Source organism: Myiozetetes cayanensis, unplaced genomic scaffold (assembly GCF_022539395.1).
Source record: "Myiozetetes cayanensis isolate MyiCay16 unplaced genomic scaffold, myiCay2020 scf2-11, whole genome shotgun sequence".
NCBI classification, from domain to species: Eukaryota; Metazoa; Chordata; class Aves; order Passeriformes; family Tyrannidae; genus Myiozetetes; species Myiozetetes cayanensis.
In genome coordinates, this window is record NW_026087411.1 from 68,545,457 (window position 1) to 68,573,309 (window position 27,853).

Genomic DNA, 27,853 nt, shown 5'->3' on the forward strand with positions numbered 1-27,853 from the left:
GGAAGATTCACCTTTTTTGCATTAAAATAATGGATGATGCTCTAGTAACAAAAACGTTTGTGCCAGAAAATTTATTTATTTATAACATGGATGTGTTTTAGCTTGGAGGTTTTCTTGTTACCTTTCCTCTCCATAGGAATTTTCCAAGCTGTTTTTTCTCTTGAGCTAGAAGTCAATTAAGAGGTAGCTGACTGTGCTCGTGAATATATGATAGCAAAGCACAGTGAAAACATGCATACCCTCACCTAATTTTCATACTGTTGTATTTTATAATTAATAAATATATTGGTTAAAGTTTAATTTTAGCAGTAGCCCATGAACAATTTTAAAGACTTGTCTGCATTTCAGGGACATAACCATTCCTGTAGTCTAAGCATTGATTTAGTAGGTTCTCATGGGATTGTTATAAACCCACTGTAATTCACTATTCACTATATTGCATTATTAAGGTGTGGACTTCTTGCTGTATTTTATAATATTTGCCCTTATCTGCACTGTAAATGGCAATAAGTAAGGAGATGCATGTTCTGCTGTTTTCCTGTGTTACTCTGAATCTTCTACATTGCTCTTGTTCTGGAATAAATTAGAACTTGGCAGATAGGTCCAGCTCCACAGAAAGATCAGTGGGTTTGATTAGAACATTCTCTTGTCCCTGCAACAGCTCAGCAAGGCCTAGGATCCTGATCCAGTCAGTGTTTGATGTCTCTGTAAGAACATCTTTCTTATTTTAATATGAAGGCATATATATCCTTCACAGTTTAAGTTTTTGGCCCTCTGTAATGATTAACATGCTGGAGCCAGCAGAAAATTGCTTAAAAAATTATGTGCTGTAGATTAAGACCATAGACTTCTCCCCTCAATGCAAACTGAATTTAGAACGTGTCTCAAGTACCGTTTAGTTTGGTCCCTTGCATTTGAACCAGCCACAGCCTCTTTCAAAAGAACTAGGGCAGACATATTGCTGAGATTACAAACCTGGAACAAGCTGTTTAAATCCTGTTCCTTTTGGCCATGGTTGCAGGCCAGAGGACTGGTACCCTCTGAGCATGTGGGACTTGGCCAAGAGGGGCTGCTCCTCTCTGGCTTTGGTCAGTCTGAGTTTCTGGTCTGCAAGAATTTGGTGCTGATGCAGGTCTGGCTTGAGAGGGTGCTGGTATCCCAAATAATTTTAACATGGAAAGAAGAAAAAGAACTAGTTTTAAAAGCAAAGTGATATAATTTTGGTTTGTTGTTCAAGCTATGCAACTGGTAGGATAACTGTGTAACATTTTAATGTTACAAAACACAGGCGTGGTTGGAAAGAACCTTCTGAAGTTTTGGAAAAACCACTGGAGGTGACAAATGCTGCAAAAGATAAAAATAAAATAGCAAAGCAGGGGCCTTTAGTTTTCTGAAGGTAGCTACTATTGGAAAAACTGTGCCTGCTACTATTTTATTCAGTCTGTTATCTCATGTTAAAAGTACTTTCAAGGAGCATTAACAAGGAATTCCTTGAACAAGGAGAGCAGTACAACTTATGTGGCCTGTGTATTCCTGTCTTGGGAGAGATTGACTCTGATTGATAGATAAAACTAATTGAAGCTTATTTTGAAACAAGAGTAATTTATTTAAAGTCCCTTTTCTCTGCAGAGGATAACTGCAGAGTAAGAGTTTTGTCTTTTTTTCACTAGGAAACTTTTATACAGCGTAAGTTTATCATGAATAGAACACTCTGTCACGCTTAAATCCACGTAACATATTTACCTTGTTTTTTCAAGTACCACCATGTACAAGTAGAATTTAATTAGCAAGATTTGAACCCGAGCTGTACAGTCCTTCTGTTGTTCTCTGCCCAGTTTAGAGTGGGTGATGCCTGCGAGCCACCCCCCCCACAGCCAAATGAGCCGTCTGGCAGCAACGGGAGGGGCTGCAGCAGAGAAGGGAGCTCCTCTGGGTCCCCCTGCGTTGGGCAAAAGTTCAGTGCACCCAGGCTGTGCCTGTCCTGCTGATAGTCTTGACTTAGTAGTCCCAAGTGGTTTATGCCTTGCTTGTGTCATTTAAAATAATCTGGTTTGCTTTTTTTACATGTAATGTAGATATGCAAGAACTGCACAGGCTGCTTTGATCGACAGATCCCGTGCGTCTCCCTCAACTGCCCAATACTCTTCAAGCTCTCCAGAGTAAGCAGAGAACTGTCAAAGGCACCGTATCTTCGCCAGCTACTTGACCAGTTTTAAATGATCTGTGTTACAGGCTTCCAGGTGCTATGTTTTTTTCTTCAGTGTTTACCACACTAAGACTATTGTGCATGGTGCTTTTTCAATTCTCATCTAGTCCAGGATTTCCATTTTACCTGTTGGGTTTATTATCTGAAGAATAATGAACACTTACCATAATTAAATTTAAAAAAAAAAAAAAAACCAACCCATTTGTTGATCTATGAATAGCTCACTTTTTAAGATGTACAAATTTCTTCTTCCTTTCATGTTTCTAACATACTGTTTTATAATGCTGATGTTGGAATAGCTCTGTGTAACATCTTGTAAATCCATTTCCAAGTAGAAGTCAAGTTTACTTCCTGGAGGAAGGAGCACTGAAAACCTCTTGAAACGATAAAACCATTTGTGTGTGTTCTTGAACTGTCAGTATCAAGACGTGTTACTTATATATTATCCATTCACTTTATAATTTTGTCTGCGAAATATTTTGTAAATACACTTTTTTACTTTTCAAACAACTGAGTAAAATAATGTGCAATGACTTTTATACAGATAATTTTAAAGTTGGTTGGTATATTTCCTCCTAAGTTTTGCTTGATTCCAAGTAGATTATTATTTGATCAAACTGTGCAAGCAGTAGTATCATGTGTAGCATTTTGAAACATCATTTTCTAAAAATTGCTGTCTTGCTTTAGCTATTAATGGGGCATTGTGAGGAACTGTGCAAAGACATTTTTGTTACAAACCTGTGGGACTGTTGCAATACTTTAAATATAAAATTTTATTCCATTTTTGCTTGTTTTGTATAGACATTTCTATTGCTTCTAAATATGCTTAAAATATTTTCTTTCCTTACGTACTGTACAGTTAAATCTTATTTGCCACCATCTTGATAAAATGTGTATTTAGAATATTTGTATAACTGTATAAAATGGAAAAGGAATTATGTGGTCAGTGCATTGTTTTCTAAACTGGAAATCATTTTGTTTTAGAAGTTAATAATGGAAACCATATTAAAGTTGAATAAAACAATATGGTAAAAAATTATATAGGGTTTTTTTTTTAATATTTACCCTCAGTTGCAGACACCTTTGTTTCCCTTGTCTGGCACACCCAGTAATATAAACAAGACTGCTCAAATAAGAGTTAAGAATCCAGCTTAAACTTTAGGATTTAAAACCTCAGTAGCAATTCTTAGAGGCCTTCCCCAAACCAGAAGATAAATATTTCCAGTTTTCCATTAGTCAGAACAGGACTAAGTTTTAAATTTAGAGTCCAGAGTAGCTTTGAAAAATAGACCAAAACTTTATTTACATCAAGGAACCTGAGTGCCTTCTCCAGATAGGAATTTATTTGCAGTCAAGACACAAGTCAGCCTATTAAATCTCACATTATACAGTACAATGTAAACCCCACACCAAGCAGAATAAAAACTATTAAATATATAATGGAACATCCACAGATGGCAATGCACTTGTATGCAAAGTAGCTAAAAAAATAAACCATCAAGGCATAAAACTTTGCCTGGTCTTGCATTCAAGCATTGGTCATGTAAAGAATAAAAGTGCAAATGCGAGGAGTGTGAGTGCTTGCCATACATTCCAGAACTTGGCAGTGCTGTGGAGATAAAGTATTAAATAACACTTAACTGCAAGAGGTTACCTTTCACTCTGGAGCAGAGTGCTCATCTGCAACCCATTCCTGGTTTTATGAACAAAAATAGGATTCTTATCAAATTCAGATATCTAATCCTTGAATCACAGCTCTCATCCTCAACAGAGGGATTACTTTTCTAGCATAAGCAGGGTGATAGTAACATAATACAGTTTGTTTCAAGTAGTTTCAACCTCTAACATGTAAGTACTTAAACTTTCTGGAGGACCTGCAACTTAAAAGGCACTGTAAACAGATCCGCACTGTAAACAGACCTTTGCTAACTATATGCCAGGAAGCAACTTACTCGGAAAGGATATTTAAACATGTGAAAACTAACACTCACTGTTTAAAAACAAGCCTTGAGGAACACCAAATCCAAGAACAGGGGAAAGCTAAGTCTTGAACATTAAGGGTGCCTAGAATTGCTTGTGAGCTGGACTTGGAAATGTTCTAGAACTTGTTTTAAACTTAAATTGCTTCTAAGATTTAATTTTCATTCAAGGACAGCTCCTGCTATTAAAAGCATGCTGGTTAGGGGATAAGGAGAACACTTTCTGTCAGTACATCCCAGTTTGAGTTTGAGACCAGAATTAAGACCTTGAAGGCTCCAAGTCATGGCTAAGATGACTCTAAATTTAGATGTCATTCAGACAAAGGTCTCCAGGCATCAGTAGGACATGATTCTGCATGGTACCATTCAAGATAATTCTGCAAGTTCCATTTACAGCTACCACTTTTTGGATCCCTTATTTTTGGGAAAAGGCTGCTCTTATCTTGGCATTCCAGCCTGTTGCTCCATTCCTACTGCACAGGCAATGGGAATGAATTGAAGTTATGCAGGAATTAATACAGGTAATTAAAAAAAAAAAATCTGTTTTGGGCAATATTTTTACATTTGTTGGGAAGACATTGGTCAGAAACACAAATAAATGTGTGCATATATATAGTAGATAAGCTTCAAAAAGGTTACAGGGTATTTCCCAATGAAGTTTTGATTTAATTTTCTGGGATTTTTAGTACTCAATTATGCAAGACATGTAAACTGATCCCTGAGAACAAGCTTATGTGCAGGACATTCCAATATGGGAATTCATCAAAAATTAGTGTATGAATTGGGGATATTTAAAATCTTCCTGGTTGCCTGGTGTATTTCTTTAAATTATTTTCTTCTGGCAACAAGATCTCGGGCGTGGGGAAACTCTGTTACACTGACATCAATGCAGGTGAAGCCCATGGATTGCAGCTGCAATGAGGAGCTGCCACAGAAAAGTTTCCATATCTTTCATTGTGTGTCCTGCACTTTTCTTTCTCCCCATCCACCAGTGGGATTTGTCCTCCCTGCCAGTAAATACCACCTGCTTTCCACACACACAGCAGTTCCTGCAGTGGGCAGGAGGAAAAATGGGAAAAGGAAAAATTATGAAATGCATGCTGGAGCTGCACTCATTCCACATGTGCCTACCACACGTCTGTTACCAGGGCAAACCAACTGAGCACACAAGGCCACACTGACTTGCTTCTGTCACCTGCACCTAGGTGGTATTGGCCTGGTATTTAAAAGCATTTACCATCATTGTAAGCAAAGAAGAGAAATCATGTGCCACAGGTGAAGCAAGGCCTCATTTTAAAGTGCAGGTTTATGCATTGCGCTGGAAAAATTGCCACAGGAGGAATCTGGCAAAACCACAATGGCATTTAAGCACCAATGGCAGAGGGAGGGGGACACCCTGCAACATGGGAAGATGCAAACAAAACAAAACAGAACAAAAAAAAAGGCATTTTCATGCAAGTTGATTCCAGCTGCTCAGTAACTTCTCAGAAGAAAGGAAAAAAGCCATGCAATTTCTAGGTTGCACATTTGGAGGACAAGAGAGGGAACAAAAACAAACCTGACATACAGGGAACATCTAAGTTCTGTGCTATCGTAGAATCATAGAATCAACCAGGTTGAAAAAGACCTCTGAGATCATCAAGTCCAACCCTTGATCCAACACCACCGTGGTTACTAGACCATGGCACTAAGTGCCACATCCAGTCTCATTTTAAAAACCTCCAGGGGCAGTGAATCCACCACCTCCCTGGGCAGCCCATTCCAGTGTCTGATTACTCTCTAAAAAATTTCTTCCTAATATCCAACCTAAACCTCCCCTGGCAGAACTTAAGCCCATGCCCTCTCATCCTGCTGCTGATTGCCTGGGAGAAGAGATCAACACCCACCTGGGTACAACCTCCTTTCAGGGAGTTGTAGAGAGTGATGAGGTCTCCACTGAGCCTTCTCTTCTCCAGGTTAAACAACCCCAGCTCCCTCAGCCTCTCCTCATAGGACTTATGTTCAAGTCCCTTCACCAGCCTGGTTGCTCTTCTCTGGACCTGCTCCAGCACCTCAATATCCTTCCTGAACTGAGGGGCCCAGAACTGGACACAGCACTCCAGGTGTGGCCTCACCAGCGCTGAGTAAAGGGGAAGGATCACTTCCCTGGTCCTGCTGGCCACACTGTTCCTGATCCAGGCCAGGATGCCATCGGCCTTCTTGGCCATCTGGGCACCTATGTTACACCTAGAACTCTTTCGTGACTAAATGAAACCCTTAGCAAGAAAAATACTAATAAAAGTGCATAATTAAAAAAAAAAACAAAAACAAACATGAGCACATCATGATCGCACAGCCTTAAAAAAAAACACTTAAGAGTAATCTTGGCATTTGTCAACTTGAAACTCCAAATTTGTTGAGAGGCAGGTTTTGCCATTGGCTACTATTCCTTTTTTTTTTTTCTTTGCCTCTTACAAGGGCTCGCTGGTGTGACTGCTCCTGCCCGGGGCTTCCTCCTTAGCAGCAATGAACCTACACATGCAAGCCACAGCTTCTCTGCTAATGTCATCCCCCAAAGAAACCCAAATGGCACCAATCCAGCTGGTCAGGGGCAAGTACTCACACAGTACAACTGGAAACGTTTGCCTCATTGATAATTCCCGCTCCTAAAATTTTCATTTTAACATATTACTTTGTGAAAGTCTTGGCACAGGAAGCCAGAGAAGTTGTTATAACCTTAATTTAAACAACTGGCTTAAAAAGAACACACCCCTATGCCAATACCATATATTAAGCCAATAAGAAAGATGGAGAGGGACTTTTTACAAGGGCATGTAGTGACAGGACAAGGGGGAATTAATTCAAACTAAAAGAGAGTAGGTTTAGATTAGATATTAGGAAAAAATTCTTTGCAGTGATGGTGGTGAGGGACTGGAGCAGGTTGCCCAGAGAAGCTATGGATGCCCCATCCCTGGAAGTGTTCAAGGCCAGACTAGATGGAGCTCTGAGCAAGCTGATCTAGCGGAAGCTGTCCCTGCCCACAGCAGGGAGGTTGGAACTAAGTGATCTTTAAGATCCCTTCCAACCCAAACCATTCTATGATTCTATGATAATTTTATCATCTTCTACATATATTTGTTGATTTCAGTGGTAGTGCCATAATTAAAATCACAAATAGTTTAGGTTATTTAGATAACTCACTGCTGTTGAGTAAGTCAGAGTTGTGCATTAGAGCAGATTAACAATGACCAATTTTGTGCCTCTTCCCATAAACTGCTTTGAGGTGACCCAAAGGCATGGTTCCACTCCTAAGAAATAATATCCTTTTTTTTCTCATCTTAGTGATAGAACCAGGAATTTATATACTTTGCCAAAAGGTTATTCAGTTTACAGCCGCTGACCATCACCTGAAATTTTAACTGATTTCCGGATCACACGCAACTTTCAAATGCAATAAAAATATTCCTTTTTCACAGGGTAGGAAAAGTTCAGCATCACAGATGACAGTTCTCCTCTCTCATGAAAACATTTTGTGACAAAGCACCTCAGACCTGCACCTTTCATCCATCCCAAAAAACTGAGTAGTCTGAGCAGTCCCCTTCTTTCCCAGTTATCACAGCGTATCATACTTGGATGCATGCCTCACACTTAGAAAACATCTCAACATTTTAACAGTTTTGGCATAGCCTACACATTTATCATGCTGCCCCATTCACATCATTGAGGAGCTGCCCACTCTGGGACACATCGCTGCAGGCTGAATTTCCATTTTAAAAAAATGAAAGCTTTGACTTTAATCACTCTTCTCCCAGTCAACATTCCCATTTTGTCTCCCAGGAGAGCCACCAGTAACCACTGGAGAATCGCCCGATACATTGTCCAGATGGGGCTGGAGAGCGACTTGAGCTGGAGAGTCCGCTGGTATCTTATGGGAGGTGTCTATGAGAGAGTTTTTGAGCTTGTCATTCATTTCTATTACCTCAAAGTCTGCTTTGTTCCACTCTCTCACATCCTCCTCATCGTCCTCATCCTCTTCATCCTCAGTAAGCCTTGAGTTTGACAACAAAGCTTTCTGGGTCTCACTGTCACTCACTTCTTTCAAGTCGTTCTCAAGGGGAGAGGTGGCCAATTTGTACATCACTGGGAAGAGTACAGCTGTCATTACAGAAGACACGAAGGCAGTGTACATAACCACAGGAACGTGGTGAAACCTGCCTTGGAGATATCCCACCAGGCCGGGAATGCACATCTCGCCCAGCGCGGCGCCGATCACAAACAGAGAAGCCGATTTTCCTTCCACAACTGTGTATTGTTCTACCCAGGAAATGCCACTGGGGAAGACGGTGGCCATTGATGCTCCATACACGGCACTTCCCACCCACAGGGAGGCTCGGTAATGTGCAAAGAAGGCCAAGGCTGAAGAGGAGACAGCAGAGGCTACGAGACTCAGCGTGATCATGGTGCCGGGGTACAAGAAAGCAGCACCAAATATTGCCACTCCTCTGCAAGCAGCAAACGCACCCCAGAAGACAGAATTCAAAGCAGCTGCTTCACTTTCTTTCATCTCAGCAAAGACTATTGCATAAGTAAATACATAAGAGCCATAAGTGACCTCTGCTCCCACATAGAAAAGAAAGAATACGAACAGGAGACCAATTAGAGCCCAGTGGTATCTGGCAAGCTTGCCCTTCTGCTGAGAAGCCTTTGATTTGTCGCGAGCTGAGCTGCCCTTTGAATACAAAAAAAAAAGGAAGAGGGAAACTAAGAGAAGATAGGTCCCTATGACAACATAGGACCACAAGAAGTCTTCCTCAAGATGGTCTTGCAGTGTTGGTATAGCTGATGCAGTCGATGCTGTCGGCACAGACTTCAGGACAGATTGGTTTGTCTTTTCAGCCACAGGATGTTCTTCAGATTCAGAACCTCTCAAAGCCATTTTAGCCAGGATCGGAGCCAGAAATGCACCGGCAGCAAAACTGAAGTGTAAGGCCTGCATATGTGGCCCAGCTTCTGCTCCCCAGGTTTTCAGTACCAGTACATTGCCACCTGCAGATTGGAGAGAGGAGGATTCGGTCATTTTAGTCTGAGACCAGATACTGTTTTAAAGACAAAAAAAAAAAAGACAAAACAAACCATAACCTATATTACTAATGTGCAATAATGCCAGATTTAACAAATACAATGTGCAAAACAGTAGTTAACGGAAATTCTGCCTTAAATCCATGTGATTACTTGAACTTTAGGAGGGTATTCACAGCAGTCAAAATTAAGAGCCATGCAGCAACAGTGGACAGCCACAATTGTGCCAGGGGAGGTTTAAATTAGGAGGATATTAGGAAAAATTTCTTCATAGAAAGGGTTGTCAAGCCTTGGAACAGGCTGCCCAGGGAAGTGGTTGGGTCACCATCCCTGGAGGTGTTTAAAAGACAGGTAGATGTGGCATTAGGGACATGGTTTAGTGGTAGACTCAGCAGCGCTGGCTTAACAGTTGGACTTGATGACCTTAAAGGTCTTTTTCAATCTAAACGACTGATTCTATGGTTCTAATTACCCTACTTGACAATATGCAGCATTTTCCAGCCTTTTTTAAATGAACAAATTTAACTGCTGCTCTTTAAGTTTTTCTTTAAGTATTAAAAGCAACAATGCACAACACTAAGAATCAGAGGCCCCATTAAACAACATCCCAGGAAACAACATCCATCACTTGCTTCTGATGGGCTGGGACTACCCTCAACTGTGTTAAAAGGACTCCAGAAGCAGAAAGGTTTACATCAATACCGCTGCAAAGATCAAACTACGATACCCTCAGATCAGCAATAATGCTAGAAAACAAGGTATGAGAGAGATGTTTTCAAGTGATCCCTCAGACAAATGCAGGAAAACAAGAACTGTAATCAAATTCCTGTGCTGCAGTACAGCAGTCCTCAGCACGAAAACCGTTCCAAATTAATTCAGTTACGCTTTACTGCCTTGCTCTTACTTTCTTCTGCTACTCCTGGTCAGGCTGGAAAGTCTCCCTGCCTCTCAGATCTGACTTCCAAGAAGTAGATCCACTGCCTGAAGGATTTTTACCATTACCCAACAAGATCTTCCCATATGAAGAATTTTTAAACCAAGTGCTGTGTATAATGATCCTACCAGAGACAGCAAATGCACCTCAGCACTTGGGTTATTTACCAATACTCTTGTGCGGCCTGTGCCACACAAAACCATCTTTTCACTACTGAATCCCTGTATCACGCTCTTTTACATCTTACCAGGGCTCCCTCAAAATCACAGAATTATGGCAGATGGTTCACATGTGCAGCCATCATTCCTCTGTGTGGCCAACCAGGTGAGCCACAACAGCCAGGCCCTGGCTGGGATGCTTCCAGAGCTGTTTGGACAGCTTGGTTAACACATGAGCCAGCTCTTTATTTCTCAGAAATAAAGCCTTCCCTAAAGCTGGTCAACCGGATCCCAAAGTACCTTCCTGGCTAGTAAGCATCCCCAGGCTCCTTTAGTCAGCAGGCTGCTGGGACATCACTGGAGAGGTCCCAGGTCAGCCACCACCTGTTGCAGCTGCACCACCACGTTCCACAGCAATGCCAGAACACTCCACTGCTGATGTATTTGTAGTCATTTCCTAATCTCCACATGCAAGTATGACAGCATTTCCCAGGCATCTCTAAGCATGCCCAGGCCTCTTGCCATGTCCTTGCCGACTGACAAAAACTGCCTTCTAAAGCTGGCCATCCCTAACTCATCCTTTCTAAGCTGTGTCCATTGAATTTATGAACTTATTTCTGAGGGAGTTTATTTTTTGTACCTCCAGTAAGACTGACCTTTCTAACCACACCTGTAGACATTTGCTCTGCAACTTCACTTGTACGTCTTAGAACCGTAGAATCATTTGGGCTGGAAAAGATCTCTGAGATCATCTCCCTCCAATAAGGAGCCTACTAAAAAAATGGTTTTGAACAGTTTTCCAGCAAAAGTGTCATTGATTTTTGGTTTTCTTTCCAGGCCATTTGCAGTATGCAAATGCCACAGACTTACAATTTGGGGGACAGAGCAAATTTGTATTCCCAGTCACCTAAGCAAGGCCAGCCAAGGGTGGAAAATATTCTTTGATTCAGGGAGATAGGTGCCATGGTGCTGTGAGCTATGGCAGTAAATGCCTACTGTGAATTCCCAACTTCTGCCTAGCCAGTTTTAGGTGGGAAACACTCCAACAAAGCAACTGTGATAATCTCTCTCTCAAACACAAGGGCTTGTTCATGATTAATTCAGCTCCAGCTAATGTTAATGAACCGTATCCTGACCAGCTCCTGTAATTTAAAGAAAACACTACTTAAAGAGCACAGGACACTTCCTTTACACCTCTAATGTTCCACTGTAATCTACACTGGTCACTCCACCCCCAAAAGCCCTTTAAAGGAAGGCCTGTCACAGACACATGAACACTGGAAGCCTCAGAATCCAAGAATCCCCACCAGGTAAAACAGCTCCCCTCTTTTAATTCAAGATGTGTCACAGATAAAAACAGCAACCATTTTGGTATGCCTGAAGTTTCCTGTTGTTTTGGTGAAGGAACCTTACCTGTGTCCAGAATTCCCATGGAGCCTCCAATAACTGACATCAAGACAGTTAACAGCAGGGAGTCCTTACACCAGGGTATCCCATAAAGACCAACCGTTGTTGCAACCATGGATAACGCTGGAAAGGTTAAAAAACAAAACAAAGCCCTCACATACCACAGTTTCCATTTAAACTACACAGAAGACCAAGAAATAAAAATACATGCATAGTTATCAAAGTTACAGATAATCCTAATAAGTGATGCAACCTAAATACCTCGATCCATGGTTAGTAGTAACAGATAGAAAGTTCAACTGATCATTTTTCATTTGGAAAAAAAAAGAATTTTATCAGGATATAAACACTGAGTGACAAACCTGCTAAAGCAAATGGAGTATAGCAGCTACTGGTAGGACACCAAGAAGTCTTCTGCAAACTTCTGATCTAGAAATTTTACTTCACCATGCAACCAGTATCAAGTTTGCCCGCTGAGAACTGCATAGCATTTAATTTGGCTACGTTTTAAAAGAACACAAATCACGAAACTCTTAAAATCCTTTAAAGTAATTGCATCTTGGCCACCAAGAGACCTCTGTATATGCTGACTTTAATTTATATTCTGTTTCCACATGAGGAATATATTCCAAGGGATTTCTGGAGTTTTAAGAGACAGAGCTACAAAATTTCTCATCAAAAATTTAGCAGCAATTCACTTACTGCGTTAGTTTTGCCATTACTGACTACACTTAAAACATGCCTTTCCAAAAAAAATATTTTTTAGCAGATTAAAATTATTTTTATTACCATCTGAGAGGAAATTCAGCAGGCAAATTCTATGCCTATAATTACCTTCATAATAAAATAATCTGCAATTAATATCTCGGATATAGGGTATTATGTTTTTAGAAGGCTTGTACCAGTTCAGATATATCTCTCATTTTTCAAATCAATGTCTGATCATAGATGCAGCAGATACTAAAAAGATCAATGGGGATTGATGTAATTAAGAACTTACGTTAATTCCAAATGAAAACAACAACAGTGGAAAAAATAAATACCCAGAACCCTAAAGTCCTAGCAAGATACTTGGAATACATGCCTCCAAACATTTTTGAAAGCATGCATGCTGAGCTGCAAGAAGAAAATGCTAGAGATGGGGTGAATTAAGTACAGCTTCTCAGGTGTCCCACTTAGGGCTGAAAAGCAACTTCTCAGCAGGTGCTCAGTTGCCCACTTCAGCTTCACACCTGAAGACTGGCACTTAAAAGCATCCCTGACAAAGACAAATTATGTCTTCAATTTTTTTCTCGGTACAATAGCAGGGTTTTAGCAGCTGAAAGATAGGAGGTAAAACTACACAAGCCAAAATCTCTTACAGGCAGCCCTCAGATGACAAAAATTGAGAGGAGGGTCAGTTGCTCAAACTGATGTCTTGCCATAGCACTACCAAATTGGAAAGGATTAGATCAGTCATTTTCCAAGAATTGCTGACAGAAAGCTATCCTGCATGATACCTCAGAAAAAGAAGTAAATACTGAACTATTTCAAGTTAGCCTGCACTTCCACAGGTGTACTGATTCCATTATGGAAGATAAAGTCTTAAATGTAAGACACAGACAACTTTGACCTTGTCAGATGCACAGGGAGGAGGCAAAAGGAAACCCACTTTGCAGGTGTTCTGGAGAAGACAGGTTTAAAGGACAGGGAGAAGACTCTTAAGCATCTTAGAACAAGAGCAAATAAGAACTGATCCATGGAAATGGAGACAAGAGGGGAGAGTGACGTTACATGATATGACTGCTCCTTACAGGAGACAGGCACACGGGGATACGATAAGACTTTGTTCAAACACTTAGCAATGGAAAAAGGGATCTTCTCATATTCTCTGAACTGATCCTGTGGTTAGAGCATGGTCCTCAAGGAAAGCACAACTCTGTTTGAATTTCCCTGAATAAAGAAGAAAAGAGCGAGCCCTGGTAAATTATTTCATCCCTAACTTAGAGCACCAAGGCACACACTGACATTACTGGACTCGAAAGAAAAAAAAGGCAGGGCTTCCACTATTTTAGGTGTACTCTGAGAATCTCTACTGGAATGTGACACTAAAACAACTCTAAAAAGAGCTCCTCATTTCTGGATGCTGAGTGTGGCTCTTGGCACCCTCACAGCTGAGCAGCCCCGCTCTGCCAGGACAAGGCCAGTCCTGTGCTCCTATAGAAGCAAGTTTCCACATGTCCAGAAAACTGTTAAGATCATCAGCTGTGGTTCCTACAGTTTAAATGTTTCCACCATCACAGACAGTATTTAATATTCTCCATTTTAAATAAGTTCCAATTTGGCTAAGGCCCTCCAGTAAAAATCTCCGGACTTTTGTCCACATGAAGATGATCGTGTCTGATGAGTGTTAAGTAAGGGAACAGTTTTAGATAACTCTCCCCACAAAAGTGTGCCTCAGCATGACTGCTGGAGGTTTCTGGGGTGTGCATGACAGCCAAAACACAGCTTCCCGTTTGTGTGTTTCGTGGAGTGGCACTATAGAAGCCTGTATGTTCCAACGGGATCTGCGCCAGGCACATTACGTAATACAAACTAAGAGAAGTCCGACATACTTTTCCAGTCCAAACAGATCTTGTCAGTTCAATTCCAGTTACCACTGCTGATGTACCCAGCGGGCCCAGCCTGTTGGCAGTGACGCTGTAATGCCCGAGCACAGGCAGTGTCAGGAACAACCCAACAGGGCAGAATACGGCGACAGCGAGCAGCAGCAGAACTGCCCGGGATGTACGGGGAGCAGCACCAAGTGCCACGGGGATTTACGGGGAGCTGCAGCACCACGTGCCACGGGCGCCCCTCCCCACGGCTCGGCACCGCTATGGAAAGGCGACAGCTCTCCCCCTCGGGCTGCTCACGCCGAGGAGAAGCCCAAGTTGCCCTGAACAGTTTCGGACAGGCCGATTTTCCCCGCGGCCTTGGGGCAGCACTCACCGAGCAGGAGCCTGGCGTTCATGCAGTCGAACAGCACCCCGCCGATCACCGACCCGCCCAGGTAGCCGAGGGACCTGCCCACGAAGATGTAGTAGATGTCGCTGACGTTCTTGCCGACGTTGGCGGCCAGGTTGGGGAAGGTGGGACCCAGCACGGCGATGCTCATCCCCTGCAGGGCAGATGCGGGGTCACCTCGCCCGACCCTTCCCCCGGCCGGGCCGGGAAGGGGCCGCATGGCCTCCCGCTCTCCCCCTTCCCGGGGACGGACTCACTCACCAGCCCCAGGAACGCCGCGCACAGCGCCCCGGTGATGCACCAGCGCAGGGCGGCTCCGGCCCCGCCGCAGCGCCCGCCGCCCGTCGGCCCCGCCGCCGCCTCCTCCTCCTCCTCCTCCGCCGGCTCCTCCGGGCCCACAAACCGGACGTACATCTCCCTCCCGGCATCGGCCATGGCTCCCTGCGCCGGCTCCGAGGGCCGCTCCGGGCCCGAGGGGGGCGGCTCCGCCCCACGCACGGCGGCAGGAGGAGCTGCCGGAGCGCCCGGCTCCGCAGGGCATGGGGATGGCTGCGCCTCTGCCGCCTCCTCCGCGGAACGCTGATCTGCCTCCAGGACCGGCATTCCCAGGGCAGCTCACACTCTACTCTTCACCCTGCACTCAGCTGCAGTCTTATGCCACACCGCTGGCATGCCAGGGAGGAGCTCATTAGTTAAATGAACCCCTGTAAACCAGAGAACTCACTCGACCTTTCAGACAACCGAGCATAAAAGGTCGTTCGTTATCTCACTACGGTGACTGTCATATGTTGATAAACCTTCTCAAGACACAGAGAGCTGCTGGGTCTCCTCAGAACAAGTATTAAAACATCCCTAGTGGTAAAAGTATCATAAAAGTATTATAAAACTATATCAATTCCCACCACTCTCCTGGAGCAGCTCCCAGGCTGTGCAACGTGTTTTGTTTCATTCTCGTAAGAGTGTTCTCTGTAAGAAAGGCTCTAATCTTCAGCATACTTGGTATGCTTAACCCTCACAAACAACTCAAAGATAATTCCAAACTGGCTTGGTTTGTTTTGCAAGTTTTTCATAACAAATATATACTGGAATATAACAGTGCATGGAGAATGTAGCAACCAGTTCCTGTTTCTCCTGGCACTGGCAAGCATGTTGCAAGTACACTCCTGTTCCGGGTAGCCTGGGGGAATTTATGCATTAAAAAATTTAGCTGCTACAAGTAACAGTGAGAGATAACATTTAAACCTGGATGGTTCATAGCCATGTCAATACTTTTGCAAGAGTGCAAAGTCTGAACTATTACCTATCTGCAGGACACTGCTGAGCTTCTGTTCGTAAGTCAGCAGCAGAGACAATTCCAGATAAAACAGTTTCAAGTATAAAACATCAGTATTTATTTTCTGAAAGTCATATACAAGTCAAACTGCATTTCTAAGTTTTAGTATTTCGCCTTTTTATAAAAACAGCTTCCCAGAAAAGATACAGCAGTATTTGAAATGTATTCCCTAGACTTGTTGTTTTAAACACTTAAAAAGAAGCTTTGTACCTCAAAAAATGTACAAATGGAAACAGCACCCAGGCTCTTATAAAGGTTTTGGGCATCTTTTTCAATTTTAAATTTGAACTACAAGCAGCTTAGAGAATAACCCCAGGTGAAAAGGGGATATTTTCCCTCATAACATCAGATATGTTTATTAAAGAAAAATTAAATATTTGGCCCTACTACAAAGAAAAGGTGAAAGAATTCCTGAGATTTACCTAAGCTGTCAATGAGGAAACACTCCATGCTTCACGCTGCCAAGGTAAATCAAACTGAAACTGGTAGCAGGCCAGTAAATGATCAAAGGTCCTGCTGAATTACACTAGCAGTTCATGAGGCAAAAAAAGGAGAAAAAAAATAAAAATCAGAATTCTTTTAAAACACAATTCAAGCTCCCTCCCTCAATTTTACTTCTGCCTTTTGTGAATATATCTCTTTCTTTAAGTTTGATATTAAAACCCAGAATGGAAAGAGAAGATAAATTTTTCAGAAATAAGTAACTCAGTAGTTTAAGTTTATAAATAATTAATGTTAAAATGGATTGTCAGTAAAATCAGAATTATATGGGCAGCACCATATATTAATTTAGGATCAAATGGGAATATTTCAGTCAGACCACAGTGGTAATAAAAGATGTAAAGTCTTTGAGACCGAAGTCTGCACACTAGATTCAATAATTATCCTAATATAACATAAAATTACTTTGTTAAAATTACAAGTTTTACATGAGAATAAGACTAAAAATGATGACTGTAGTAACAAATGGGGCACTTTAAAACTACCATCTTTATTCTGAACAATTTGAGGCTGATCACAGTTATTTTAGCACCATGAAAAACATTAGACATTCATTTCTTACTCAAAGCAGAACTTGAAAGAATGTAGTTTAGGCTAGCAAAACATATATCCTTTAATATCAAAAACAACATACAAAATATGATGTCTATAAAGATACTTAAATGTGTCAGTGTTATCAATATTAGCAAACATTTTGGTATAAAATCACTTTAATCTTAGCATATGCAGTTCCAAAACATTACAATTGTTGACACAATATATATATAGACTAAAAGGCATACTGAACATATGCCAAAGTTTACGTGGCTAGAAACTCAGTGGCTGGCTGGAACTGTAATGGTGCTGTGCTTGTCAACAGTGAGACACACAATGAAAATAATTACTCTTTCCTCAGCCATCTCTCACATTCCAGTGCTACACCTCCTCTAGTTAAATGGAGAATGTTTGTGTATGCTCCTGGTCAAAATACATTGTATTTATATATACATACACTCACACTCTTAATAGCAGGGGGTCATTTCTGACAAAAGGTTTCAGATGCCAGCTTTTGTAACACTTCCAGCTCTCTGAAGGGGAATCCAGGCCCCAAACAAGGCACCACCTCTGCTCCCTGCTCAGAGGGCGCAGCTGGGCCACTCTGTGAGCTCCCGAGGCAGGGAGCTGCCCCATGCCAGCACAGGGAGAGCCCGGCGGTTTAAGCTAAACTATACAAATGATACTAAGGATAGTAGCACTGATTCCCATCCTGGCATACTCCCTTTGGGGCTGCAAGGAAGCATCTCCAGTCCCTTTGGCATGTACTACCTGATGTAAAGGACTGAGCAGGGCATTTTTTCTTTACAATGGCAGTGTTCATTTTTGTTTTTTTTTTTTTTTTACACCACAAGCCTGTGATCAAAGCATTCATCTGGGATATGCAAGAGCTGCCTTCAGCGCTCCTGGGAGGTGATCCAATCTCACCCCTCTCACTTCACCAAAACTTGGCTGGTCTGCCAGGCTATGGCTACTCAAAGATTTAATGCAGGGAAGGCCGAAAAGTACAATCCATATCCAATATGGTGTGCATCAGTTTGACAATCCAGTGTCTCTGAAGGGAAGGGGGGAATGTATATGCCCAGACATTGGACGGGAAGAACCAAAGGAGAAGAATGTCAGTTGTCTACCTCTAATACCAAATATACCCTGAGGAACGGCCACAGAACGCCTATAGCATCTTTGAGGTGAGGGGGCAATCTTCAGGAGCAATAAATGGTCACTGAAAATAAGTTTAGAAAAATAATTAAAATGTTAATGCTGAACAGAAGAAGACCTGGATGAAAGAAATTCTGTGTTACAATTCGAAGTCTTGGTTTGAGACTGCTATGGGTCTTCTACTGTAGCCAAAGCAAATCCAATGATACTTTCTTTATTAATTAATCATTGAATATTGTTGTATAGCATAGATGTAAATAATAGCCTGAAGGGTTTTTGTTATTTGACTCTTTTCTGAATAGCTTTATTAAGATTTACAAGGATCTCATATGCACTGAAAAGATAGGTCAGCCAGACATGAAGCCAAACAAACCCTGCTCAAAATTAGTCCTGGTGTGAAGGTCTGGTGTATTAATTATAGCATTAAGTAGGACTGGAAATTTCACACCCCCGTTTTAAGTGAACCTCTCTTGACCCAATTTCTTCTAAAGTTTACCCTGAGAACATTCAGTGGAAAAAAGATGATTACTTTGTTTACAGGATGAGAGAGCAATATCTATGGAAAGTACTCTTACAAACTGTTCTCAAGAGAAGGATACATCAGAATAATTTAATAGTCTTCTTGAATTAAGCTAATATTTTAATTTTAGAATCTACCTGCCAACAAGATCAAATCTGGAATGAACTGGGTCATCAAAATATAAGTTCATCAGGCTTCCCATGAACAGGTTTTCACACTTGAAAATAAATTGCTACAAAAAGTTCTTTACATTTATTCAGTTAGAATAAAATTGAATATTCACTCCTTTTCTCTCCTAGTTTTCAGAACTGCAACCATTTCAACAATATTTTATCACTATAATTAATGTAATAAATAGTTATTTGTTTTGAGGTTTTGTGTTTTGGTTTGGGTTGGGATTTGTTTGGGTTTTTTAAGGAGAGACAGATAACCTCATTTTTAAAATCTCAGGGCATACAAAATTCAGTATATTGCTCAGTAAGTTTCTCAGTGACTGGTTGGCCTCACCACTAAAAATCTGAAATTATTTTTTTTTTCATTTTTAACTATGTCTTATCTAGCTTTAGGACACAAACTCCTTATGCTTTTGTCCATTTTCTATCAGACATTTCCCCCATAGATACAAGCTAACAGAAAAGATGCTAACAGAATTCTTCTGCATTAATTTACTTTACCTTCTCTGAGAAACCTTTCCAATTTTAGAGTTTTGGCAAAACAAGCACTGGCATAAGAATACGTTCATTATTCCAACATCACCACACCAGCATAGCTTCCTCATCCCTAACTCTGCTTCCCTCTCATCTAATATCCCATTCACTAGCTGGTTTTGACATAGTAATTACTCCTAAACAGTTATTCACTCATTGTACCTTCTCCTGGAGTCATTTGTTTGTTGGTAGCTTTTGGTTTGCCTTTTTTTTTTTTTTTAAATAAATGCTGTCCTTCATATTTGTGAGCAATATAATGTTTTTCGTTACTCAAATATGAGAGTTTGGATTTTTATTTTTAAAGGACATGCCAATAATTAATCCATATTATTGTTATATCATCTCTGTGTCATTTCTAAAACTTAACAACAATTACTTTATATACTCTGCTAGATAATTTATAGAGATATAGAGCAGCAAGTCAGGAAAATGTCACAATTACATCAAGATATCTGGTCACAATCATTTCAAATTGCACCAGTGATAAAGAGCAGCCTTGTTTTTGGTTTAAAACTCAACACTAAAACACATGAAATGCAAGATCTGTGATGAACATTAATTTTTCATAACAAAGCAATAGGAAACAAGAGGCTTTTACCACACTTACTCAAGACCACCTTTTGCCTTGCCCAACTGGAAAATAATACTGAATAACATGTTCTACAGAAATACTCCAGACAAGAGCAACATCAACTGCTAACATCACTTTTGTAATGAAGGCAGCATTTCATAGTAATTTTAATTAACAATACTATGCATCTCTTAATGAAAATTTTAGAAGTACTTATGACGTGCCAAAGCACAAGTCCCAGTGAGCCTGAAGGGACCTCTGTTTTCCAAATTGGTTTAGGGTTTTTTTTTCCCCACCTTCAAGTCTCTCCCTATACCTCTAATATTTTAAGATTCAATTATTCAGAGCTCACTCATATAAAGTAGGGATTGAAAGTCTGCAATAGAAAAAGGGTCTGAGGTTTGGTCTACAATGGCTAGCATGCTCTGAATAGTACATTTAGAGAACTTCTTTCAGTTGCTAGATGTAAACATTCAATGCAATAGTATTGCTGTTTTGTATCACAAATGGAGGTGGGTTTTCTGAGCAATTTACTACAACAACACTGGAGAAAGAAAAATAATGAAACCAGAAAAGACAATAAAGGCTGTAGTTTAAAAAGAACAGTATGCCTCCATGGTTTGTGTAAAGAACAAGTACTGTTACTAATTAAGAAAATGCACTTAAATACACACTTTGTCCAGATCACATTTAGTTTACTCTTCACTATGACAGTTCTAAACAAGGAAAGAAAAATGATTGGTATCGAATGGACCTGAAAAAAAGAATTATTCTATTTCAGTGTTTGCTGATCCACATCCACAAATAAGCACTGTGCTTAGAAGTATTTTATGATAAACTGAAAAGCAGTGTTTTCATCTCAAAGTAGTATGCTTTTAAATACTTTTCAGAAAAAGAGGTTTTCAAAATACCTGCTCAACAAACAGTGTATAATACCTAAGAATACATAAGCAATGGAGCCATATGTTTAGGATGTTAAGCAAGAAATAGGACATGCAAAGACATTTCTTTATATTTGAATAAAATATGGAGCTATATCCTACAGGTAATTGAACACAGCTATATAGACCTGTAATCAACCTGCATGTTCACTTAGTGCAAAAATCCTTAACTGATGAACTTCGTTTTAATAGCTCATGTATATTTCCACGTTAAAAACAACTTGGTATTGCACTTAGAATGTATCTTTTAAAGCTGTCTGGTTTTTAAGAATAAAAAAACTAACAAGTATAACAGAATAATTTGAAATTCAGTCTAATTCACAATACTGTTCCAAAGAATTAATCAATACAGTTTCAAAACTATCCACTACTCTGAGGTTTGGCTGAAAAAAAAATTATACACATGCATCTTAATAGTATTGCCTTCACTAAATAAAAAAAGTCTATCATTCAGCAGCTTTACTTCTGAACGTGTTCGCACTCAGAGCTTGGTTTGCACATATTCAAAACCTGAGCCCAAGAATTTAATCCTGAATATTCTTTGTTTGGGCTACCATGAAAGTTGAATGCAAACACACGTGAGTGTTTTGGCAAACTAAACAGGCTGGGGTATTTAGAGAAAATAAAGCAGATGTTTAATAATTTAGTTTTCTAATGAAAAATCATTTCATCAAGAGTTTAGGGAATGAAAAATATGCATATTCATGTTCATGATATAGAATTATAAAAGACTGTAAACAGCATGAGAAACTTCAAAAAACAAATCAGTCATAAGAGCTACTACATTATCCAGTATAAACACCCATGGGTGTGCCTGCATTGGATGGGCCATAAATGTGATTGAAGAATCCTGGATCAGTGAACCAAAAACAGCTTTCACATTTCCAGAAATCGGTTCTGATGGATTAGAAAAATATTCTCTTCACACACAGAATCACTACACACATACACACTAAAGCTACAAAACTTCAAATACCTTGAAAATGTGGCTTGAGATCAAATTCAACAATTCATCAAAAAAGTTCAATAGTATAAAAGATTCTTATAACAGTTTTGCAATTTGAGCAATAGTTCAAGACTTCTTCAGTGTAGTATAATATCTTCAGCCAAAAAGTAGAAATCAAACTTCAGTAGAGGTCAGGATGGTACAGGGAAAAGAAAGCATCAAATGCCAGATTCCAGTTCTCTGACTGGCTTTTCTGTTGTGTTTGACACCAAAGTGCTTTCGTTTTCCAGCATTTTCTCAGTAGTTTCTCCATCAACAGGTTTTGCTCTTTCTTTTAACTTCTGCCGTTCATGGACCCAGGGGATGCAACATAAAATAGCTCCACCAATAAGGGGAGGGACTCCAGCCAGGTAAAATGCTACATCATAGGTGCCCAGCTTATCCCGCAGCAAGCCTGGAAAGACAGGAAATAACTGCTCATAATGGGGCCTCAGGAATCTATAAAAAACAGGTCTTGGTTTCGGATGCAGAAACCTGAGAGCTGGCACAACTGACAACCTGAGATATATATATAACCAAATATAAATGTACATATAAGTAGAAAGGTATTCCAGAGTTGATCTGAAAGTAGTAATGAAGAGCTCAGTATACCACGCCTCAACTGCTTAACTACCACCCATCAAAAACATGTATAATCTTTCCTATTTGAAAGTTGCTCATTTGAGCTTCTCCAGCACTTATATCTTACCATTATTTAGAGAAATTCTCCCTCCTTTAGTTCTAGTTGCCTCTGTTAAATGTACCCCTTCCTCTTATTCTCGATATACTGCATATATTGCATTCCTAGTAGCCTCTTATTAAAAAGTGTGTTTGCCAAAACTTCACTCTAATTGCTCTCTCCAAATTCCTCCCATTAGTAAAAGTCTATTTAAGTATTAATAGCTCTGACAGTATATCCAGATCAGGAAGTAACTAGTCTATGGTGTTCCAGCTTTAAAATGTTGTCCTTTGTAATGCTGCATAGTTCAGTTACAACTTACTAAGTACTTTTCAGTAGCACTCACCAGATCTCAGAGTAAATTAGCACTGAAAATCATCAGTGGTAAGGAACACAGCTTTAGCTATTTATACCTCCCAAAGAACTTCCAGTATTCAGCTTCAAAACCTTTACTTTGTCAAACAGCCTCCCATCAAAGAATGAATAAAGCTAATTTTGGAATCCAGCTAATTTGCAGATTCTAACCTGGAGTCCTACTCTAACACAAGCAACCTATAGGCTGTCATTTCAATAGCATGGAAGATTTCAGGTCCCAAAACCAACTGGAAATTTACTTTTCTTTGGGGGAATGTTTTGCATCTGCATAACTTAATGAAAAAGATCGAGCAAACTTTGAAAAGTGTGGTAAACTAATAACCCACGCCCAGTTGTTAAATTCACCACATCTTCTCAAGCACATACTAAGAAAACTTACAATGTCAGCGCACTGCACACGATGTAGGAATGGAAAACACGGCCAAAAAGTCATGCAGACGTAGAAACACATTTACAGCTACAGAACACGTCTATACTCACCTGCAATGGGTGGGCCGACTGTCATAGGGACTGACATGAGTCCCAGCAGAAACCCTATGGCCTGGGAGACATCCTGAGCCCCAACAAGCTCAAAGGCAATAGGAGCCATAATGCAAATGAAGCACCCATCAAATAGGCCCATGAAGAGACACACAGCTATGAGAGCTCCAAAGACATGGCACAGTGGAATCATCATAGACATCAAGCCAATAAAGAAGAATGAGGCCACCTAAACACGACCAAGGAAAAGATATAAAAACACATTGCATCAAATTCACAAATATTAGGGAACAGACAAACTTCCTCGCATTTGTAATGAATTAAATTGTCTGCCTGTATTTGCTTTAAAATAAATACAATCAGTCTCCATGGATTACCACCATCAAAGGTTACATACCAAGATAAAACAAAGACATAACTCATGACAGGCAAAGAAATTCCACTACCCATTTTGCAAGCTTTGAAAATGCATTTGTATTCAACTATCCTGCAGTGACTCTATAAGGTCATTTCTCATGCACCAATGTTTTTGAGAAGTTGTTCCCAGCTCTTTCCACAAATGAAAGTCATAGAAATATCAAAATTTAATACAGTTGAAACACTGTGATTAGACTCCTCACTATTGTAATTTAAGTAAAAATATCAATATTATGAATGATTACTTCAGGGTGCTTATATTCAACAGAAGTGAAACCATTACAATTTTTCCACCAAAAAAAGTGCACTGCTGTAGTAATGCACACTTTCAAAAGATTTTCTAATATAATCTTAGACTATTTATTTGTTTTAGACTAAAGGAATAAAACTGCCCTTCAGCAAAATGAAGCAGAATTAAAAAGAAAATTAAAAAGGTAACAGTTTTGCCTGTGGACCATCCATGTGTCAGCATAGGAAACCAAACACATCGGGGAATTTAAGTTTATCTATGACAACAAATACTCCGGGAAGGTAATTCTTTCCCAAGAATTTTTGTTTTCCATATGCAGTGCAGACAACATCCACTAGATGTCTCCCCTGCTATTCTTTTTAAAATAGCAAATGGAGAACACCACGTCGTTGCCAACATGCAAGTGGACTAAAGCTTTTCCAAAATCCTACACTAACTCTACTACTGCCTTAAAAAAAATATCGTTTGTAAGTGTTCAGGGAAAGAAGTGTATATCCTCCTTCATCCCCAAGCTTCAGCACTTCTGGAAGCTGTGACTCCTCCTGCAAAATCTCCTCGACTAAGCACCTCTTATGTTCCCATGGCTGTACCACTGCATGCTGTACTCAGAACATACTTAACACCAAATCAGCTCCAAGATCAAGAGATCCAAAAATCCTTAATAGAGGAACATATGGAAAAAAATTAACCTTTCTGCAACCATTATGAATTCACGGGATAAAACAGAGAAAGCAGAATCTAGAGAATCCCCAGAGGTTCTCACTCACATGCTAATGATTAGTAATTTCTTCCATTCCCAGCTGAAAACAGCAAGCAGGAAATGGACATTTTCTTAGCATTAAAAATAAAAATCAGATTCATAAACTTTACGCCAAAGGCTCCTAGCATCAAGCACCATACATTGAGTTTCACAGAGTTTTGAAACTTCTCAAATTTGAATTTCTAATCAGTTAGTTCTGCTTACTTATTAGTAGTACCTGAAACCAAAGCCTTCAGAATACGCAGTTCTGAAGAAATGTAGAAATAATAAAAACATACCTGTAAATAAATTTTTTTTGCACCAGGAATATAATCTGCAACTCTGCCAAAGATCAGCCTGCCAACTCCTGAAGTAATGCCCAGACACAGCAGAAGCACTTCTTCTGGCACACTGTCACCAAATCTGTCTTTCACATGATTCATCTGTTTAAAAAGGAGGTTGAGAAAATAAATTTGCTTTAGAATTAAAAGATAGACCTTGGAAAATTTGAATTAAATAGAAGTTAATCTGTGAATCTCAGACTTAATTCTGGAAAACAAGAAGGCTCTGTCTAATACAAAAAAAAAGAGAACTTCCAATAGTTCTCCCCAACCACTCTTAATTTACTAGTCATAGATATAAAGCAACACAGAATCCACGAGGGCTGACTGAAACTGGCGGCTTCCCTGGCCAGGGCACACTCTGAGGTGTGAAGGTACCAAGTGATTAATTGGAATCACTGCAACACTGCTGTGTGCAGTAAGACAGAGACACAGGCTACCAAACTTGCAACACAGCTCAGGGCAGGAGCAAGAAGCAGAGAGCTGGAGACCAGACAACCCAAGTAAGAAACCAGACAATGCAAGTAGAAGAGGCCCTCTAGAATGCCTCATCCTGACATCCACAATCACCATTATGACGTTCAGGGACAAGGAGGAAGAAGAGCAGGAACCCTTTGCAATGCCAAATACAACAGCAAGCACTTCCTTGAGAGGGTACAGCTATGGCAGCGATGAACAGGGCAGCCTGGAAGAACGATTTATCAGCCACTTCAACCGAAAGCACTGAGGCAACTGATCGGTGGTCCTGACACCAGTATCAGTGATTGCAACTTTAAAGTCATGTTTAAAAAAAAAAAAAAAAATCACCAGCCTGGTTTGATGGATTTAGATGTTTTTTATATTCTCTCTGGCTCCACAGTGGGTTATGTTTGTTTATGTGTTTGTGGTTTCTGAATCAACCCCAAAGACCATAAATTACCCATAGGGAAGACTTCTTTGCACTACTACTTTTTGAAACACAATTGCCAATACCAAATATGCCAAAGGGGACATTGGAAAACGTAGAAGTTATTTGCACAGTCCTGCAATCTTTGTGCTCATAAGTACTTCTGAACAAGAAAGTGAAGGCTCAGAGGTAGAAAGAGCAAAGAGAAGAAACTGATTTTAACTACAGATGTAGTAAAAACATTTGAGAGACAAGGCAACCAGAGGCTGACAGACCCAGAACGAAGAAGCTGCACACACACACTTATTATTAATTCTGACTATGTGATAACACTTCAAAACAAGAGAACCCTTAATTTCTCATCTATACAATTAAAAAGTTCCATTTTAGTAAATACTTCTAAAGCAAAATAGTCAAAAGTCTTTTCTGGTAAGAGCGTTAATATACAAGCAGAGCCTTTTTTTCCAACATAACCAGGATTTGCTAGTGATGGTAATTTTTTCAGGTATAAAATCTATTAGGCACAGAAAGCCTATTAAATCCAATATTAATTTGTCCCATATAACTGCTAATGTAAGAAAGGGAAAAAAAATAAGGGTTAGTGGGTTTGTTTTGGTTTTAAAGAATTCCTTCTAACTTAAATTGAAGACAGATGCGTGTTCTTTCTATTTTTTAAGTTTATTTTTCTCTTTGCTTTTTAAGACACACTTGGGAACAGAATCTGATGAAATTTTTCATCTGGAATGATATTTAAACACAAAAGATAAGCTGTTCTTTTTATTCCCTTTCCATCAAAGGTGAGAAGAAGAAAAGCTGACAGTTTTCCCACCCCTACCTTCATGTGCCTGTCAACACCTGCAGGCTGGCCCAGCTGGCAAGAGAAGCCAAGGTGTTTTATGCTATTCTTGTCACCTGTTCCACTTCCATGTGTTTGCAGCCCCTAGCTTGTTTAATTAGCAGGCCTGATTCATCCTCTCCCTAGAGGCTTTTCAAGAGGTAAGATAAAGCTCTACATATAGATAACTCTTAACCCTGCACCTGCAGCCGAGTTTCTCAAAGCAAAATCCCCAAAACTGGATTTCTCAAAGCAGCACACAGGGGAAATGCTGTCCGCTTAGATCAATAGGGAAAAATACTGGATTCAATCAACTCCTTAAGTAGGAAAATAAGCACTACTCATCTCAAACTTCAATAATAGAAATTAGTATTTATTTTTTTAGCTTTCACTGTTTTTAAGTACATCATAACCTTAAAGAAAGCTTCCAACTAGATGTAAGGAGAAACCTTTTCCCCAGGAGGGCAGTGGCCCAGGCTGCCCACAGAGCTTGTTCAGTCTCCTTCCTTGGAGGTTTTTCAGGCACAAGTGCACAAAGCCCTGAGCAACCTGGTCTGATCCTCAGATCCTTAACTGTATATTCAGCCTTCAGTGATGCAGTCACTAAGTAAGCTGTAATCAACAGCAGTATTAACTAGATGTCTGGAAATACAGTGATTCAGGATTAATTCAGTACTGTAAGTGCTAACTCATTAAAGACTTAGAGACACTTATTAAGTATAGGTTAAATATCTTTATGATGAAGTAGCTCAAACAAGATTCACATTTCCACAGATTTTTACCTGCTAGAACTACTCATAAATCCCACGATGAGCAATTGCTTGTGAACCTTCTCAGGCAGCATTTCATGCATTAACATTCTCATCATTGCAGA

General features: G+C 40.1%; 3 protein-coding genes across 4 annotated transcripts in view; 1 reads left to right on the top strand and 2 right to left on the bottom strand.

Annotated features, from left to right (window-relative positions):
* REV3L (REV3 like, DNA directed polymerase zeta catalytic subunit) overlaps window positions 1-3,245 on the top strand; it is a 120,313-nt gene extending 117,068 nt beyond the window's left edge. For both annotated transcript variants that reach the window (XM_050315855.1, XM_050315856.1), the window contains one exon: window positions 2,076-3,245. In XM_050315855.1, the coding sequence (XP_050171812.1) occupies window positions 2,076-2,216 (141 nt within the window). In that variant the 3' untranslated portion in view covers window positions 2,217-3,245. The remainder of the gene's footprint in view (window positions 1-2,075) is intronic.
* A 234-nt stretch (window positions 3,246-3,479) lies between these two features.
* MFSD4B (major facilitator superfamily domain containing 4B) lies at window positions 3,480-15,840 on the bottom strand. Its single transcript, XM_050315865.1, has 4 exons — window positions 14,989-15,840; window positions 14,713-14,881; window positions 11,749-11,865; window positions 3,480-9,210 (listed from the first exon to the last, which is right to left on the bottom strand). Exons 1-4 carry the CDS (start codon window positions 15,328-15,330, stop codon window positions 7,958-7,960), a joined length of 1,881 nt encoding a protein of 626 aa, XP_050171822.1. The 5' UTR covers window positions 15,331-15,840; the 3' UTR covers window positions 3,480-7,957.
* Window positions 15,841-19,296: 3,456 nt separating this feature from the next.
* SLC16A10 (solute carrier family 16 member 10) overlaps window positions 19,297-27,853 on the bottom strand; it is a 65,945-nt gene continuing 57,388 nt past the window's right edge. Inside the window, exons 4-6 of the mRNA XM_050315875.1 lie at window positions 25,217-25,360; window positions 23,512-23,740; window positions 19,297-22,392 (exon numbers count right to left, since the gene is read on the bottom strand). Of these exons, the coding sequence (XP_050171832.1) occupies window positions 22,157-22,392; window positions 23,512-23,740; window positions 25,217-25,360 (609 nt within the window). The 3' untranslated portion in view covers window positions 19,297-22,156. The remainder of the gene's footprint in view (window positions 22,393-23,511; window positions 23,741-25,216; window positions 25,361-27,853) is intronic.